Source organism: Lutjanus erythropterus, chromosome 2 (assembly GCF_056507025.1).
Source record: "Lutjanus erythropterus isolate fLutEry1 chromosome 2, fLutEry1.hap2, whole genome shotgun sequence".
In the NCBI taxonomy this organism is placed as follows: Eukaryota; Metazoa; Chordata; class Actinopteri; order Lutjaniformes; family Lutjanidae; genus Lutjanus; species Lutjanus erythropterus.
This window is the reverse complement of record NC_139318.1, coordinates 12,196,948-12,214,604: the sequence shown is the minus strand read 5'-3', so window position 1 is coordinate 12,214,604 and position 17,657 is coordinate 12,196,948. Positions and strand designations below refer to the sequence as shown.

General features: G+C 38.3%; 1 protein-coding gene across 1 annotated transcript; it reads left to right on the top strand.

Annotated features, from left to right (window-relative positions):
• The first annotated feature begins 1,180 nt into the window (after positions 1-1,180).
• trpc4apa (transient receptor potential cation channel, subfamily C, member 4 associated protein a) lies at positions 1,181-17,635 on the top strand. The gene is made up of 18 exons (XM_084728414.1): positions 1,181-1,340; positions 4,675-4,803; positions 4,893-5,009; positions 5,158-5,215; positions 5,328-5,383; positions 6,279-6,407; positions 7,837-8,038; positions 8,140-8,325; positions 8,419-8,561; positions 8,651-8,782; positions 8,891-8,949; positions 9,036-9,221; positions 9,918-10,008; positions 10,136-10,276; positions 10,423-10,534; positions 11,642-11,754; positions 11,934-12,140; positions 14,732-17,635. Exons 1-18 carry the CDS (start codon positions 1,215-1,217, stop codon positions 14,867-14,869), a joined length of 2,325 nt encoding a protein of 774 aa, XP_084584540.1. The 5' UTR covers positions 1,181-1,214; the 3' UTR covers positions 14,870-17,635.
• The last annotated feature ends 22 nt before the right edge of the window (positions 17,636-17,657 follow it).

Genomic DNA, 17,657 nt, shown 5'->3' with positions numbered 1-17,657 from the left:
TGAACAACACATAAAAATATAACCACCACAAAAGACTGTCTGGTCTATATTTTCTTGGTATGGAGAAATTACTCACCTTTTATGTAATTAAAAGTACTATCAAGCACCAATACCATCATGTATAAGTAATATATTACAGTAAAAGTACAGAACATGGTACACAACTATTATAATCAAAATTCACTTAAACTAAAAACACGTTCTGTACATTATATATATCATATTTTATATTATTATATTATTAATGCTGATGAAACAACAGGCCAGTTAACAGCCAGTGGAGGTAGTTTTACCTACCTCATACAGGGAAGGTCTGTAGTTTAGTCCAGTGGTTCACACTCTCAGCGTCAGGCCCCACCAAAGGATCACCAGATAAATCTAAGGGGTCATGAAATAATAAATGGTTGAGTAAAAAAAGGAAAAACAAAGTTCTGCTATACAATTTTTTTTTTAATATTTAGATTTTCAGTGAAATATTGGATAGTTTTCCATCTGGGATTTGAATGAGGGCCTGAGCAATACTGGATTTTGGGGGCTGATGCAGGTAATGATATTAGGGAGTAGAAAAAAGTCATTATCATATCAGTGGATATGATGATATATGAATAGTTCCTCAGATCCTTAGAATATGCAATGATATATATATATGTATATATATATATATATATATATATATATATATATATATATATATATATATATATATATATATATATATATACATATATATATATATATATTAAAAAGAATCAAACATACACAAAATGTTGCCCATAAAACTGTAAAATAAAAGCATTCCGAATTATGTTCTAACAAAAAAAACCCCAACAAAAATACTTTTCATATTGACAACAGAGGCGCACAGTATAGACCGATATAGATCCATCAGCAAAGAGACATCTGAGACATGACAAGTAAACCAGCCACTGTTTTAATCTTCACTTAGTTGTATTTTATAAAATTATTTTTAATAAAAAATCTTTATTTGAAATGTAACCAGTAACGACAGCTGTCAAATAAATGGAACAAATTATTTTTAAGATAATAAGCAATGTAAAACATGACATGAACATGATAAACATATTTATCGTAAAACCACTTGATTGTTGCAGTGTGAACGTGTCTCTGCCAGCAGATGGGGCTTAATTACCTCCAATAATTCATCAAAGCCTTCCACTTCCTGCCCGAACAGTTCAGTTCAGGAAGAAGAAATAATGGCGACGGTTCTGGGGTCCGAGTCCCCTTGTACTGGAGGAAAACGAAGAAATTGCAACAGCAATATCGTCACAAAGTTCACGGCCAGTAAAATTACTGGCCAGGGTTTCAGTCGAGGGACACAGGTAAGAGAAACGGTGCCTGTTTTGAAAGTAATGACATCCGAAATGTTGTTCGACTGAGACCAGGGACTTGCGGTTGGAATCCAGCCTGAAAATGAAGACGTTGTTCTGGAGACTTGACTGGAGATGTAGTCGCCCCTGTCAGCTCTGGCTTGACAGCTAGCTGCAGTATTGCGAGGCAGACATTACGCTTTTAGACCACTGAGTTCTAGGTGATAATATTTGCTTGCTGACAAAGAAAAGTAACGTTAGCTTTACAAAAAAGCGAGCTCCGCTTCAAGTGGGTCTTTTGTTGTTAGCTCCATGCTAGCTTAGCATCATAGGCCAAGCTAATTACGACATAAAAAGGCTTTGAACTGAAGGTTTGATGGCCAATTGTTGTTTTTTAACAGGCACGGGTTGTGTTAATTTTAGTAGAGGGCGTGCTGTTCAATTTTAGAAACGCTTAAATCACGTAATCAACGCTTGTAACGTTTGCTAATGTTAGCAAACGGGCTAATGTCAGCTAGCTAGCTAAGCCAGCTGAACAGCTCAGGTGATTACGTAACGACACAGTAACCACAATAACTACCGTTTCCATAAATGGATACGCCACAACAGCTGTCTGGACTAGTTAACCTAGTTAGCCGTTGCACGTTTATTTTTATGTCCACGCAATTAAAACATTTACATGATAAGTATAACTTTTACTACATATTTGTTCGTTTAGTTTTAATGTAACGTTACTTTACGTCAGCTGTTTTGGCATATGATCATCACACCTGTCCTGACATTTTGATACGTTCAGCCATTGTATATCTTTATCACGATGTCCTTACACTCTCGTGACATAAGTCCATAACTTGCAAAGCTGATCAAATCATTTATTGCAGTGCAGTTAGTGTCGTGTCTTTTACCTGCCCTGCTGACTTGCAGTTTTGTCTCAGTGGTGAAGTGATCATGTAGCGTTAGCAGACCTCCTCAAAGCTGAGAATATTCCGGAGTACCTTGAAAATGTGGAAATTGACAAGCTTTTTAAGACTGCTTAGTGTGGAAAGAGCTGCCATATTCTGAATGCTAAGCAAATACACTGTTGGTAAATAATCCCTTACAATTATAACTTATTGCCCACTAGAAGTGTGTGGCGGTGGTCTCTCTCTGCTGTTTATGATGATAATAAACAAAGAAAAGTGGAAAACCTACATTTTTGAGAGGCTGAAAGCAGCATTTTCTGCCATCTTTGTTTGAAAAATGACTTAAACCATTAATCAATAAATAGAATAGTTTATAGTTTAGTCAGACACCTGGGTTGTCAGGTTTATTTGCCTGATATGGCATTTTACTTGTCTCAGGCAAGTAGCCTAGTTGCTGAGTCCTGACTTAAATGCCTTAAATGCAAACCACCATATAACCACATTATGCATACAAGCTGGCTCATGAAGAACATCCCTATCAACATCCCTTGATAGTGCTGAGAGTGGCATGCATGAAGTAATTAAATTCAAAGTAAAGCGGTAACATGTTACTAAGATGAAACATTTATCTTGATCTATTTTTTAGCAATAATGCCCAGCCCCATGCTTTAGCAACCTGAAGTGTCAGTATTTGATGACCTGGGAATGAGACTCAACTATAATTTATTTCCCTGATGTGTTTATGATAAATCCCACAAATTTTATATTCTTTATGTTGTCTAGGTAGTTGGTGATCATTAACATACCACCAAAAGCTGTTGTGAAAATCTCAAAAACATTCCTCGAGAAAGCTACTTCCTTCGTGCAGTTTGCTATTTGGAGAGGGGCCCATCCTTGACACAACATTTTTCTGTGTTAGTTCAAAATGAAATACAGATGTGCATAATGAACTCGATTACTAGTTACAGAACTGTGAACAGTTACTCTGTCATCTAGTGAGAGTTGTAAACTATGGAAACAGTGTTTTGTGCTTGGTGGGCTGCAGTGGTTGTCAGTTTCAAAATAGATGGATAGTAAACATGTTTGAAATAATTACAAATTGAAATAGTAATACTTGGAGATGTGCAATAATATTGGCATATAATTGATATCATCCAATAAAGGCTTTAAATTGAAATGTCAACATCAGCCTGAAATGAATGTTTCTGCCTATATGACAGGCTGTTAAGATGCTTTAATTATACACACGTGACGCAAAGTTGTTTACAGTTATTGTTTAATGACGATCATATCAAGAGGAGCCACATGCATTCCTTCACCTCAGCTTCATACCTAATTGTCCATCTTGAGTCGTCATCCTGACCATCAGCCTTACCATCAATATATGAGTATCGGTATCTGTGATTGGCCTAAATGAGATGAAAACACCAACATAAGTCTAATTTAAATATTGTGCATCCCTAGTAATGCAAACCATAGTAAAATAAATGTCAATGCAAATAACAGTAAATGTTTCATTCCTACTTTTGGGGAATCACTGTATAATTATTAAATATCTCAAATTAGAAGACCTATAGTGATACCTGTGTGAGCTTCTTGTGTTTGGTATACTGATTTCCAGGGTTCTTAAAGGCACTTAAAAGCCAGTTTGTGCCAGCAGGGCTGGTGTTATACAGCAACAGGAGGATTGAGCTTGTTTGATGTTATCACACTGAGGAAATAATGTCCAGATTGTATGTAAGATGCAGTTATTACTTATTAGAGTCATGAGGTCCCAGCTTGTTTATATGCTGTTTCTACTAAGAGCCATGCAACATGTGGAGATATGTCATTTTCCAGAGATCTCAAAAGTCACACTACTGTCAAATCAATTAAAGCTTAAAGATTCTGCTGCACCTTATGGCCTTGCTCCACGATACATTTGTACCTACTGACTGTGAGCCAGGCCAGGACTCGGGTTTAGTTAAAAAATCTGCTGAACTTGCTTTCAGTTTCTGTTCTTTGTTGTATATGACCTTAGGTGTGGCTCAACTCTAATCTCATTTACTAGAGGAATCTCAACCTATTGCTCCTGTTCCCTAGGGCCTTCTGCTTTTGTTCAAAATTGTACATGTTTTCTGTGGAAGAATATTATCTGAGACTGTGGTTTTCAAAAGCAAAATGTGTAAAATATCTCTATTTGATCAAGAACATATGCATGCATTTTCTAGAGTGTATATCTACCATTATTTTGTATCCATTATTCAGTTATACTGTGCTTTTCACTGTATAAAACATACTGTTAATGCAAAAATAGTTTAAAGTGTTCTCAAAATTGCAGGCTGACATCCAAAATAGAGCTTTTATAAACTATTTGAAGCACTCATGCAACTAACCATACATGTTTTTGTTGTATATACCACACTCTTTAAGGTTGCCTCTGTGTGTGTGTGTGTGTGTTGTAGCTCCCAGGAGGCCTGCTCCAAGAGAGAGATAAAAGGGCCAAGTGGCATGGCATCCCTACTCTGCTGCAGAAGCTCTATGAGAGCAGCCATCCCAACAGTGACCTCTCCCATGCCCATAACTTTCTTAAGGTAACCACACAGCACTAGTAGTGTTGCTGAATGTCTTTCTTTGGCTCCTGGGGGATGTAAATCACATGTGGACAATGTGTTTCTGTCAGGTATTATCATCCCAGCTCTCCATGGAGGCTATGTCTTTTGTCACAGAGGACAGGAAGACCGCTCAGGAATCCACCTTCCCCAACACGCACACCTTTGACCTCTTTGGTGGAGTCGATGTAAGTTTGGCATTACAATTTCTTGATGCTCTGTATTTATTAGACTTGGAGACATTGAAACTTGTTAGCTCTGCAGTATTAGACGTGTAGAATAGCCCATACTGTACTGGTTCATGGCAGTAAATGCTCATTTTTCTGTTCCCCGAAGCTGCTTGTGGAGATCTTGATGAGACCCACATTAACTATGCAGAAGAAAAAACCCAAAAGTAAGTCAGACTGACATCATATCTGGCAATATTGAACAGTTGAAACAATTTTACATGATAATAGCTTAATTTCATATGAATTGGACTTAAATTTATGCTTCTGTTACAACAGTGAATGATGACTTGGTCAAGGACTGCCTCAGTGTTCTCTACAACTGTTGTATATGTGTAAGTATCCCATTACATTTTATACGTAACAGAGAAATGTCAGAGGTACTTCATACCTTGCTTCAGTTTAGCACATGTATATAAAGCTGCCTTCAGATCATAAGAAATTTGCTCTTGGCTCACTGCAACATAGAGTGCAGACAGTTGCAGAGGTGAAGCACAGCGCTACACTTCATGTCTGCCTGGTGTACATTAACAGCTAAGCTAACTTAAGCATTGGATTTAGCTGCATTTGGAAACTATATGCTTATTGACAAATCTGGCAGCCTCGTCTGACTTCTGACATTTTGCGATGCATTACTTTTAACTGGTGAGACTGTGGTATGTTTGTAATGTTGTGCTGTAGAGTTTGGTGAACAGTACACCAGGCCAAGGGTAGCGTTTCCACTTAGTTGGTTGCCACCTCGCTCCATAGGAAAACAATGGCATAGCCTGCACAGAGCGATTACACTGCTGACCATGTGTAAGCACCTTATCTAAGAGTATTTTCCTTGCAGTTTGTGCTAGGGCTGAACAGTTAATCAAAATATTATCACAATGTTCAAATCGTAGAACCTGCAATTTTTTGCTAAAGGAAAATGAATGAAAAAACAACATTATAAGCAAGTACTGTCGTGCTGCAGAGATACGCTGGTCTACAAATGTTGTTCTCAAGAGGAACAAAAACATGTTTGTTTGATACAGATTTTTCAATGAAAATGAAAACTGTGATGCAAAAGTCATAATTCTTGCAATTTAGATCATAATCAATATTTGTCAAAATATTTGCAGTATGACTATTACCATATCCTGCAGCTCTGGTTTGTTCAGTTATAATGTCTCAAAACAGGTTTTTGTTTATGGGTAGAATTGGGCATGATTTAATTAATGTGCAAAAATTATTTTTCCAAAACAGACGGAGGGAGTCACAAAGAGCCTGGCAGCGAGGGATGACTTTGTTCTATTTCTCTTCACTCTGATGACAAACAAGAAGACCTTCCTACAGACTGCAACCCTTATTGAAGATATTCTTGGAGTCAAAAAGGTCAGAGTTGGACTTTTAATTGAATCGCCAGCCTGAGCATATAAACATTGTTTCTAGCCATGTTGGCTCCTGAGTTAAAAGACCTCTGAAGTCACTAGCATGCCAAATGTGTCATTGCATAAATCACAAAGTAATCCTGTTTTTTTTTTTTTTTTTATAATTTGTTTCGTTTGTGCTTTGTAGATAAATTTGTACTGCTATCCGCTAGCTCTGCTGTTCATGCACAGACACCTCTAATGCCAGAACAAGTGTGCCTGGCAGAGTTGCTAACACCCTAGTGTCACACCCATGCCTTAATTTTAGAATCATGCTGTGCTCTGCTTTAATTTCTTTTGATATTTTTCAACATTTTAAAGTGTGTTGGAATCTTAACTTAGATCTGTACTATAAAAAATATTGGTTTACCAGCTTGCTTGGCAAACACTTTGCACTCTTTAGTCTGTCTTTTTGCTGTTTTTTTCACGTTTTCTTGAACCCAGGGGTTTTACTCATGCATTAGTAAACCTTCTTAATGTTGAAATTCTGCCACTTGTGCCAACATGTGGAGACTTTGGAGACTATCCAGCTGTAGCTTATGAATCTCCTCAAAAAATACTGAGTGAATTATCTATAACTAACTCAATTATCCCTAAGCCAGAGCTTCATGTAGGTGGCCAAAATGTGGTTGTTTTGTGTTTTCTCCTTCATTTTTCTGGTCCTCGTAGTAGTAACTGACAATAAAGTCAACCAGGAGCAATTTGATGAAAGGCTAACCTCTTCTATTTAATAATTATGTTGTGACTTGGATGTATAGAAGATATTTCAAATGCTTAGGGAATGTATGTATCATTTGCAGTTGTTTTATAGTTGGCATTTGTAATTAATTTTAGACAGGTAAAGGGAAAATGTCTAATGAGCAAATGGTTGAACTAGCCGAGATATTTCTTGTTTTCTAAATCTTTTTGTAGCAATTGAGAGTTTAGTGTAGAACAGCACACGTCCTCCTCTGTGACTGTCTATAAGTACCCCAGCATTACTGTGGCTTTGCTTACTGTGGATTAGTAGACCCAGAGAAGCTAATGTATGAATATGCATACATTGCATGGATTATGTAGCAGGCCTAAGGAAGGCATCTTAAGAAAATGCTTTTGCTTTGCTACACATCCTGAGTATTTGCCATTACTTCATGTGAAAAAAGATCAAAACATTGCAGGTAATTGTGTGAAAATATATACAGGAAACAACTGATCCTATTTCATGCTGTCTGTTTCTAGTTGTGTAAATTAAAAGTCATAATTGTATGATGTTTGTTTTAAAATTGTTTTAGCTTCTCTCCATCTCTCTTTAAAAAAATACAGTTTTAGCAAGTAGTAAAGTAAAATAGTAAATGTTACATGAATGATTTCTGTCAGCTTTCAGTCTGGTAACAGTTCATATGTTGACATTTCAGGAGATGATCCAGTTAGAGGGCATCCCCAACCTATCAGGCCTGGTCCAAAGCTTTGACCAACAACAGCTAGCCAACTTCTGCCGCATCCTGTCTGTTACCATCTCAGAACCTGATGTGGGGAATGATGACAAGCACACCCTGTTGGCCAAAAATGCCCAGCAGAAACGTAATGCCAGCCCTTCACGGGCAGAGGTCAACCAGGGTAGGTCGTCCTCAGAGAACAGAGGTCAAACTGACAACACAGTTTTTCATGCCATTGCAAAAGAATGGTTCAGTAAAATAAATATACCTTTTCCCTAATAGTAACCCTGCTGAACATCCCTGGCTTCATTGAGCGGCTGTGTAAGCTGGCCACTAGAAAGGTGTCTGAGGCTACGGGATCTAACTTCCTGCAGGAGCTGGAGGACTGGTACACCTGGCTGGACAATGCTCTGGTGCTGGACGCCCTCATGCAGATGGCTACTGAGGAGGCTGAGCAAAGCAGTACAGGTGAGACAATGGTCACTTGTGCTGTCAGTTCCTCACACTGCTGAAAACCTGCGAAGATTTGATTGAGAGGGATTTTTTTCCCCTCACCTTCAGAGTCATCAGATGAGAGTTCCCTGGCCACCAGCCCTCTGAGACATCGACTGCCCCAGTCCATGAAGATCGTCCATGAGATCATGTATAAAGTGGAAGTGCTCTATGTGCTGTGTGTCCTTCTCATGGGCCGACAGAGGAACCAGGTACAGCACACATCCCTTCACTGCTGGAGACTTAAGCTGGAGTGTTATACTGTGTGTTTTACTGACCGCTGTGTTGTGTCCTTGCACAGGTGCACAAGATGCTGGCGGAGTTCCGTCTCATCCCAGGGCTCAACAACCTATTTGACAAGCTGATCTGGAGGAAATACACTGCTTCAAATCATGTAGTGCATGGCCAGAATGAGAACTGCGACTGTAGCCCAGTATGAACCTTTAAGCCAACATTCTCCTTGGAAACTGTCTGTGAGTGATTGAATGAAACTTTTAAAAGCTAAACTTAATAATTGACACACTTTATTCTCATTGTTCAGGAAATATCCTTCAAAATCCAGTTCCTGCGGCTACTTCAGAGTTTCAGTGATCACCATGAGTAAGTGTCGCTTAAATTAATTCCCTTGGACTCACGTCTCCTTTTAACTTATGTTTATTGTTTTAAATGTTTTGTGTTTCTTTCAGGAACAAATACCTCCTGCTGAATAGCCAGGAGCTGAATGAACTGAGTGCCATATCCATGAAGGCTAACATCCCTGAGGTGGAAGCTTTGGTCAACACAGACAGAAGCTTAGTGTGTGATGGGAAGAAGGGTCTCCTCACACGCATCCTCACAGTCATGAAGAGGGAGCCTCCAGACTCGTCCTTCAGGTCAGCTTCACACAGGACAAACATCGAGATGCAGGAGATAAATAAGTTAATATTTTAAGTGTCTACCTTGAAATAGCCAAACATCCACATATTGGGGTGCCAGAGCCCAAAAACCAGTTAGGTTAAGACTTCCCTTAAACTTTCAAACAAGGATGGTTGTAAAAAAACACGAGTTGCATAAAATCACCATAATGATCTCTTTAGGGTGTTGTAAGGTAAAACCTTTTAAACTCTTTAAGTTTTTACCATCGGCTCTTCAAATATTCTTTTATGTGTTGCTAGAAGGTCTTGAGCGACTGTTTTTCTCAAAAAATGTTAAGAGACCCATACCAACCTCTAAAAAGTCAAATATTTGAAGAACATAAGACAATGGCTAAATTTATGGTGATTGAAGAGGAGAAGGTAAGATGGATTTTTCAGGACAGGGAAAACCCACTGGTCACTATGAGCAATAAACATGTTAGACAGTATAGATTTGACTGTCAGTTTGAACTAGAAAGTTTGTAGCGAAATCTCTGGTTTTTCTCTGATGTCCATTTTGGAGAAAGTAGCTTACAGTGACAATAATCCTGTCAAGTTATGTGAAAGGATGATGGCAGCTGGGCACAGGCTCTCCTTTTAGAATGATTTCTCAATACTTGTGTCTTTAGTTCTGCTTTTTACAGCTTTGCTGAACCTTTCTGTTTCTTTATGTAGATTCTGGCAGGCGAGGGCAGTTGAAAGTTTTCTCAGAGGAGCCACCTCCTATGCAGACCAAATGTTCCTCCTGAAGAGAGGGCTACTAGAGGTAAAACCACAACCAAAGATTGTCTTCTCATCATCCATGAAGACCGTCTAAATTGTGAAGATCTGCCCTTGATTTAGACTTCTCTTGAATGAATGGCTGCTCAGTTTGCGCTTCTGTCCTTCGACAGCACATCCTGTTCTGCATCATAGACAGTGGCTGTACGTCTCGAGATGTCCTACAGAGCTATTTTGATCTGCTTGGAGAGCTCATGAAGTTCAACATTGATGCCTTCAAAAGATTCAACAAATATGTCAACACTCCAGAGAAGGTATAATTGTATACATAATATTCTTCAGAGAAAAATAGTTGTAGGCTGAACTAACAAAATAAAATTTTACAATTTCAACCATTTCTCACCTTGCTTGATGGACGTGCAAGTGTGTCTAACGGTATATTTTGATTTCTCTTCTTTAGTTTCAGACCTTCCTGACACAGATCAACAGTTCACTGGTAGACTCTAACATGCTGGTGCGCTGCATCGTCCTTTCATTAGACCGGTTTGAGAGTCAGACTGAAGACGTCAAAGGTAAACTGAAATGTTGAGTTGATAGAACATTTAAAGGAGGAGTTACTGAAATCGTGTCTTGGACAGGATCAGAAATCAAGAAAGATGACCGCACACCCAAAAAAGCTCCTGTATGAAGGATGTTTATTTACTCCTGCATGATGTTTGAAGCTGAAATAACATACAAGAAGTGGCATGTATTACAAAATTTGTTTTACATATTAAATGTAATATTAAATTAAATGTAGAATAAAGACTCAAATGTAAATCTAGATAAATCTCATACTCGAGACTTTTGGCACCAGAGTGCACTGTGTCACTCTGCAGACCTTTGCATTAGCAAAATAAAATAACACCACCCAAAAAACAAAACAAAACAAACAAAAAATGGTGATGGATGCAGGCGCTATATTCATCCAGTCGACCAACTCTACTAGGCTGGATGTTATTACACTACATTACATCTGATGGTGCTGCGGTCTTTAGCATCACCCTCTGGACTGGATCAAAAATCAACAATAAATTCAAAACATATCCTGGATAAATCTCAAAACACTATTTACTAGAACTGTAACAATACCAAAAACTCATGGTATGATACTTACGCTAGAAAAACATTAGATAATATTTACCGCAATATTAAAAAAACAAAATGTCCATTATTAAATAATACATGTAATGTTGGCAGCATTTTTGTTTGTGTAAAACGGTTTTCCTTTTAACTTCCAAGTGCTTCTCCTTTCCTTGTTTAATAAAAGAAAAGGAACCAGCCATTGTGCCGAAAGAGTGATATTAATTGTCTTTTGTTGTTCATTCTTATATATGCACAGTAACTTAACAAAAACAAGGCAGCCGTCGGTAGCAATCCTTTTTAAAATAAAATAAAAAATAATAAAATAATTAACCATGTAATATCACAATAGGTATGATCAGAGTTTGGTATGGTATTGAGCCATTTTTTATTGTCATATTTGATATATTGTTACACCCCTACTATTTATGTGTTTAAGTTTACATGGAAGAACCCAAACAATACAAAAACACTTCCACATTGCAAATAAAAGGAAGTGCTTTTCATAGAAGAGGTCATGAAACATTAATTTTGGTGTTGTGTATTTTTTTTCCCAGTGGTGGAGGTACTTTCTGAGTGCTGCCTGCTGTCCTACATGGCCAGAGTTGAGAACAGACTGTCTTTCCTCTTCCGGCTGATCAACATCATCAACGTACAGACACTCACACAGGTCTGGGCTGATTTTTACAAATATATATGTTCAGAAAAATTCAGAGTGCAAGAATAAGGAATCACTGGACTTGAGCATTTTAATTGATTGTTATTTGTTAGGTGCGTACATGATGTGATGCAAAATAGTCTGTCACTTAAAACTTGTTCGTTTCTCCATTCACCATACTTTTCCTGCAGGAGAATGTGAGCTGTTTAAACACCAGTTTGGTGATCTTGATGCTGGCCAGAAGAAAGGCTAAACTGCCCTTCTACCTCAACGCCCTGCGGGAGAAGGAGTATGCTGAGAAGTACCCGGGCTGCCTGCTCAACAACTTTCACAACCTACTGCGCTTCTGGCAGCGCCACTACCTCAACAAGGACAAAGACAGCACCTGTCTTGAGAACGTGAGTAGCTCTCACTCTTTCCTGTACCCAGTTAAAGCACCAGTAAATACTGTCATTTTCACCAGAGACTACCACAGCTGTATGATGTGTCACCTCTGTTTCTTCTGTTAACGTTCAGTCATTTTGCTGTCACGCTTTTAAAACATTCTGACAGGGAAATCACTTGTATTCATGCTGTGAAAACAAAGACTTTAAGTGCTGCTTTACAGTGACGTGTTATGGAGGTGGAATGCAAGCTTGTAGAACTAGTTTAGACAGCAGTTTTGTTAAAATGGATGAAAAACCAAGAAACAGATGATTTTTAAAAATGCAGTGGAGTTGTGTTCTGTGTAGATGAGACACGTTTGGAAAGATGTGGAATGATGTTGGTTACTAACCTTTTTCACTTCTGAAAATATTCAACAACCCAGGAAATTGTCTCGTTTTCCACTGAAGGTTTTTTTTTGGCTCCTTGCCTGGCTCATTGCCCAAAGAGACATTCCTCACTGCTTAACATTGTTGATTGGTCAGCACAAGCAACACAAGTATCTTCTAAACGATAGTAAGTGTTAAAGGTAATAATAAGTGATTCTGGAGAAAGCAAGATCTCATTCCCAGGTTCTCAAATACTGACATTTTGGGAATGAGACAAAAGCAGAGGTAAGGAGACAGGAAATCATTTCATCTTTACTTTGGTTTGGCTTATAAGTGTTGTTGTGTTATACCCTCATCATGACGAGTGTGATGCTGCAGTGATGTATGCACAGAGAACTGGTGAACATAGTCAAGCATTTGGCAGCTGAAGAGCCATTTGGTCGATTGGGTGGGACCAAAACATTCACCAGGTGGCCACAAACATGACTTTGAGTGTTAACTGCTGGATGTGTAAATAAGCAACTGCTTGCTAAATAGTTAGCCATAACAACTTTAGAAAGTGATGTCAGTGTTGGGTATTTGCTAGTTCTGCTGCCCCCAAGTGGTCGAAAATATCAATCATGGCTTCTTCAACATTAACAATGTTTCTTAATATTAAGTATGTAGACCACCCAAACGATTACATTATTATTTGTAGCTTCAGTTTACACTACTGTAGAAGTTGGCGAGAGTAAACACAAGGTCAATTTAATAGAATCTCTAACTGTATTAATTAATGCTGAAATTATCAACTTAATATATATATATAAGTTAGCACTGATGCAGTGGATCAGAGGTTCTCAGGTTATAAAGAATATACCTGGGTCCACCTCCTTTGGAAAATAATATTTTATATATATATTTATTTATTTTGTAACCCTTCTATTGTCTTAGTTATGTGAAAAAACAAAAGAGAAATTAATAGAAAAATATAAGACGTATTAATATTTGCACTATTGCTTGAATGACAAGTCTGTTTATTGAGATTTTTAAGAACAGGTAATGTACAAATTATATCAGCACTCTATGGACACAGTGTCAAGGTAAGGTAATGTCCAGTTAAGACTAAGTACCAGGGTTGAAAGACAAACACAGTTGAGATAAAGTGGGCATCAAAAACAGAAAAGTAAATAGTTTGCATATTATAAGTAATTATTGACTAAAGGAAGAAGGAAAAAAAGACACTCAAACAAACAAACAGGGCTGATGACCGTTTGTCAAGAAGTTGTTTTCAGATTTTTAGGAAAATATCTCCCTTACTGGCAAGTTTATATTGAAGACTTTCCATATGAATTACGTTTCCAAGTTTGCTTAGCCATTGGTGGAATGTGGGGCTGGACTCAGATTGCTGTAAAATGAGGTGTTTTGCTTGTAGTGTGCAGAATGAGATGGCCTGAGCAATGTGATTAACTATGGTGGTGTTCAGAGGCGAGTCTGATGTTATAGTTTTACTAAAAGCTTTTAATATATAATCAAATATGACAGACCAGAAGGGTATGGAGCTTTGGACATAGCCACAGCTGGTGGACAAGTGTACCTGTATCCTGTTAGCACTTATCACACAAGGGTTAGACATCATATAGATATATAGTATGAAGCCTTGTTTTCGTATTGTGAAGTCTTTGTACTATCTTGAATTGTAAAAGTCGATGGCTGACATTATGGAACTGTTGTATATCTTAATAAGAATTGCCTTCCATGTAACATCAGCAATTTCAGTACCCAGCTTGTTTACCCAAGCATTCTTTAATTTAACATCAGACAATACAACATGGGCTTGCAAGGATGAATGTAAAAAAGAGATTGGCCCTTTACTCTTAGAGTTGTGGCTAACAAAGCTATCAAGTGTGTTATGTTCCATCATATTTTCATAATTTGTTAAGTGAGTCTGAATATAGTTTCTTATTTGGAGATGTCTAAAAAAAGACCATGAAACTGTTGTAATTGTATAAAGTATTTTTGATCTAAAAATAATATATCTGTCTTTGAAATATGGAGGCTTTTTCTAATTGTCGTTTTACATATACTCTGTATATCCTGACAATTTGAATGAATGAATCTCAAGACTTTTCACAGACCCCCTAGCAGAGTGCCATGGACCCCTTGAGAATAACTGCAATAGACAGCCAGGAATACAGCTAAGCTAGGTTGTAAATGTCATTTTATTGTTTTGAATCCTCTCTGGTTTCCCTCCTCAGAGCTCCTGTATCCCCTTCAGCTACTGGAAGGAGACGGTGTCAGTGCTGCTGGGCTCAGACAGGACTTCTCTGTGTGCCATAGCGAGCTACATTGATGAGCCCTTCATGGATCTGGACAGAGACCTGCTGGAAGATTGACCATCAGCATGTGCACTCGGTGTGCTGGGGGCGGGACAGGGCCGAGGGTCACAGGCAGCATGGACACCTAAAACTGGTGACGACTCCACGGAGCTGAGCCGTCCAGGCGCTTTGTGACTGCGTTCTGGATGTAAAGACTCACCTGTTTGCTGTCTGTACCTTCGCATGGTGGCCGACAGATGTGAGGGGACGTAGTTTGCGCGGCTGTCATCTTCTCACTAAGTTACCGTCCTCTTCTTCAAAGGAAGAGGGGGAAACCTGTATGCCCACCCCAGATCGCCCACATCATTTAACAGACAATTAAAGGACCTTGTGAAATAACACCTGCATTGGTTGTTTGCTTTAGGTGAAATTCAAATAGAGCCTTTTATATAACCTATACAAAATTCTATGAAAAAATATGTATGATTCAGCAAATTATATGTAAGAAAAGAGGGTTTTCACTTGGACTTGGTTGGCCACAGAGTGCACCCTCACCCAAATGTGCAGGTCAGTGGTACGTCACAGGGCTGCTAGGAGTTACCGGCCTCACTCTGCCACTACGTACACGCTCTCTGCTGACTCCACGCCGCTCCACTGCCTGACCTGTGGGGAGAAACTGGTGATATCGGAGTCTCTGCAAGGCTCCTTTAAGTGAAAAGCATTTTCATTTAACCTATCTGTGGGTCTGTTTTATTAGGTGGCTATTGTTGATTGGTGCTTTCTGGCTCTACTCAGCACATTTAGGTAGCCTGTGGGCTGGCTGACACGTTTCACAAATCTCACCATGGGGCTCCTCTCACCTAAAACCATCCACTCACTCTGTCATGGCTTCAGAAGTGTCACCCAGGGACTTGTTTCTTTACCAGTTTTTTTTTTTTTTTTTTTTTTTCTTTTTGTTGATTTACTTTTGTCTATGTTGAAAACAATGGCTTTTAGCTCTGGATAAACTGTAGAATAAAACATTGCACAGACGAAATTCTTTTTTGTTTATTATATTTTAACACATTTGTTTATTAAAAACACCTTCATTTTGTAACAAAATTTGTATCCATTTTGTGAGAGATGCTTTGGGAAGAGAATAAACTATGCAGGCGCTAGTGTTCAGATACCACTTTCATTCAGTTTCGTGTGAATCCGCCTTCTACCCAGCATCATCAGCACTGGACTGAAGGTTTACCACTTTCACTGGTTTCTGGGATTTCTTAAAATCTGTGACTACATGCTGAGAATGACAATCTTTCTATGTGATGGCTCTTTTTTGCATGGCACCACTTGATCTTAAGTTTGGATAAAGACGAAGCAGTGGCTGTGTCGATGATGTGTCCATGGCCTGAATGTGCAGCTGGAAGATGCAGATCTGAACAGATGTTTGGTGTCTCCAATTAAAAACAGACCCAATCTGAGATAAGTACAAATGGATGAGCTACCTCATATTTTATCCTGACACCATACAGATCAAACCACTTCTAATGATGACAAGTGTACAGTTTTACTCCCAGCATGTCATGAGTCATAATACATGTTCATGTGAATGTATAAGGGCATTTCTACAGTTGGCCCCGATGCCATGAGTTACTAGTGCTATGCCGCCTTTGGGATGCAAACACAAACGTCCTTTACACTTTGAAAGCCTTTTATTTGCTTTAAAGCTGATTAACCAGAAATGTTTCCTTCTTTTCTAGCTTTCATTCAGCATGTCTTAAATCTCTCAATGGGTGTGTGCACATACTTTGAATTAGTTCATCTTTTGTGCTTTGCGGTGAAGTTAATGCAACAACACTTTACAAGTGCTTCTCTCTTAGAAATTCTCAGTTTCTCTGCTGGCTGGATGCCCAAGATAATGACAATGGTTTCTTGATAACATGATGTGATTTGACACAGGGTACATCTGCAGTGGTGTTACTGTAACATTGTTAGTACTGGTCGTGTGTTATCATTGATCCAAATCCCCTTATATCACTTCAGTCATCCACCATGGAAGTCAATGAGGTCATTGGTAGAAAAACATGAATTTTGTGAGCGCTCCTCTGGAGTAACTATATAAACAATCCCTGACTTCTGTAGCTTTTGTGATCTGATTTTCAGAGAGACTGATCCTTCTGTATGATGCACAGAGAATTATGCTGTATGTATGTGGTGTGATGCTCCTAGTAGGCCTTAGATATCATTCATTAGTTTGTATAGAAAATGGTGAAATGTTATCTCTCCCCTTGGCCAAGAACATGCTGCATAGTGTTAAGATATGACACTATTTGGTTTTTGTTTTAGATCCCTGATATTTTGACTTGATTAACTGGAGATTTATGTAATGTTTGGCATGTTTTACCAACCCTAAATTCATGTTCATGCGGTGCTTTTTTTAAAAAATCAAACATGATTGTGTCTCACTTCACCAGGATCAATAGCATCTATAGCGTTTGTTGAAAAGAACAACTATTATGAGATGCTGACAGTGGATTATACTCATGGTGTAAAATCTAAATTCATTTTAGTAGACAGCCCATGTTTTTTTTTTGTTTTTCCCTATGCGTTGGCATTGAATAATGCAGAAATTCTCCTTTGGTTGTGTTTAAGAATTCACTTCGGTCTTAATCGCTTCCTAACCTAGTTTCACCATCAAACAATCAGAAGATTCATGTTTCAGTTTCACATTTTACTAGAACTACTTCTGTAACCAACTTTCACCCTCATGTTCCTCCTCTAATGCTGGTACTGAACTTCATTTTCCTTATTTAACAGCTGTTTGTCAAATTAATAATATAATAAATTCTTCTTTAGACCTTCTTTGTGGGATTTCTATCTTTAT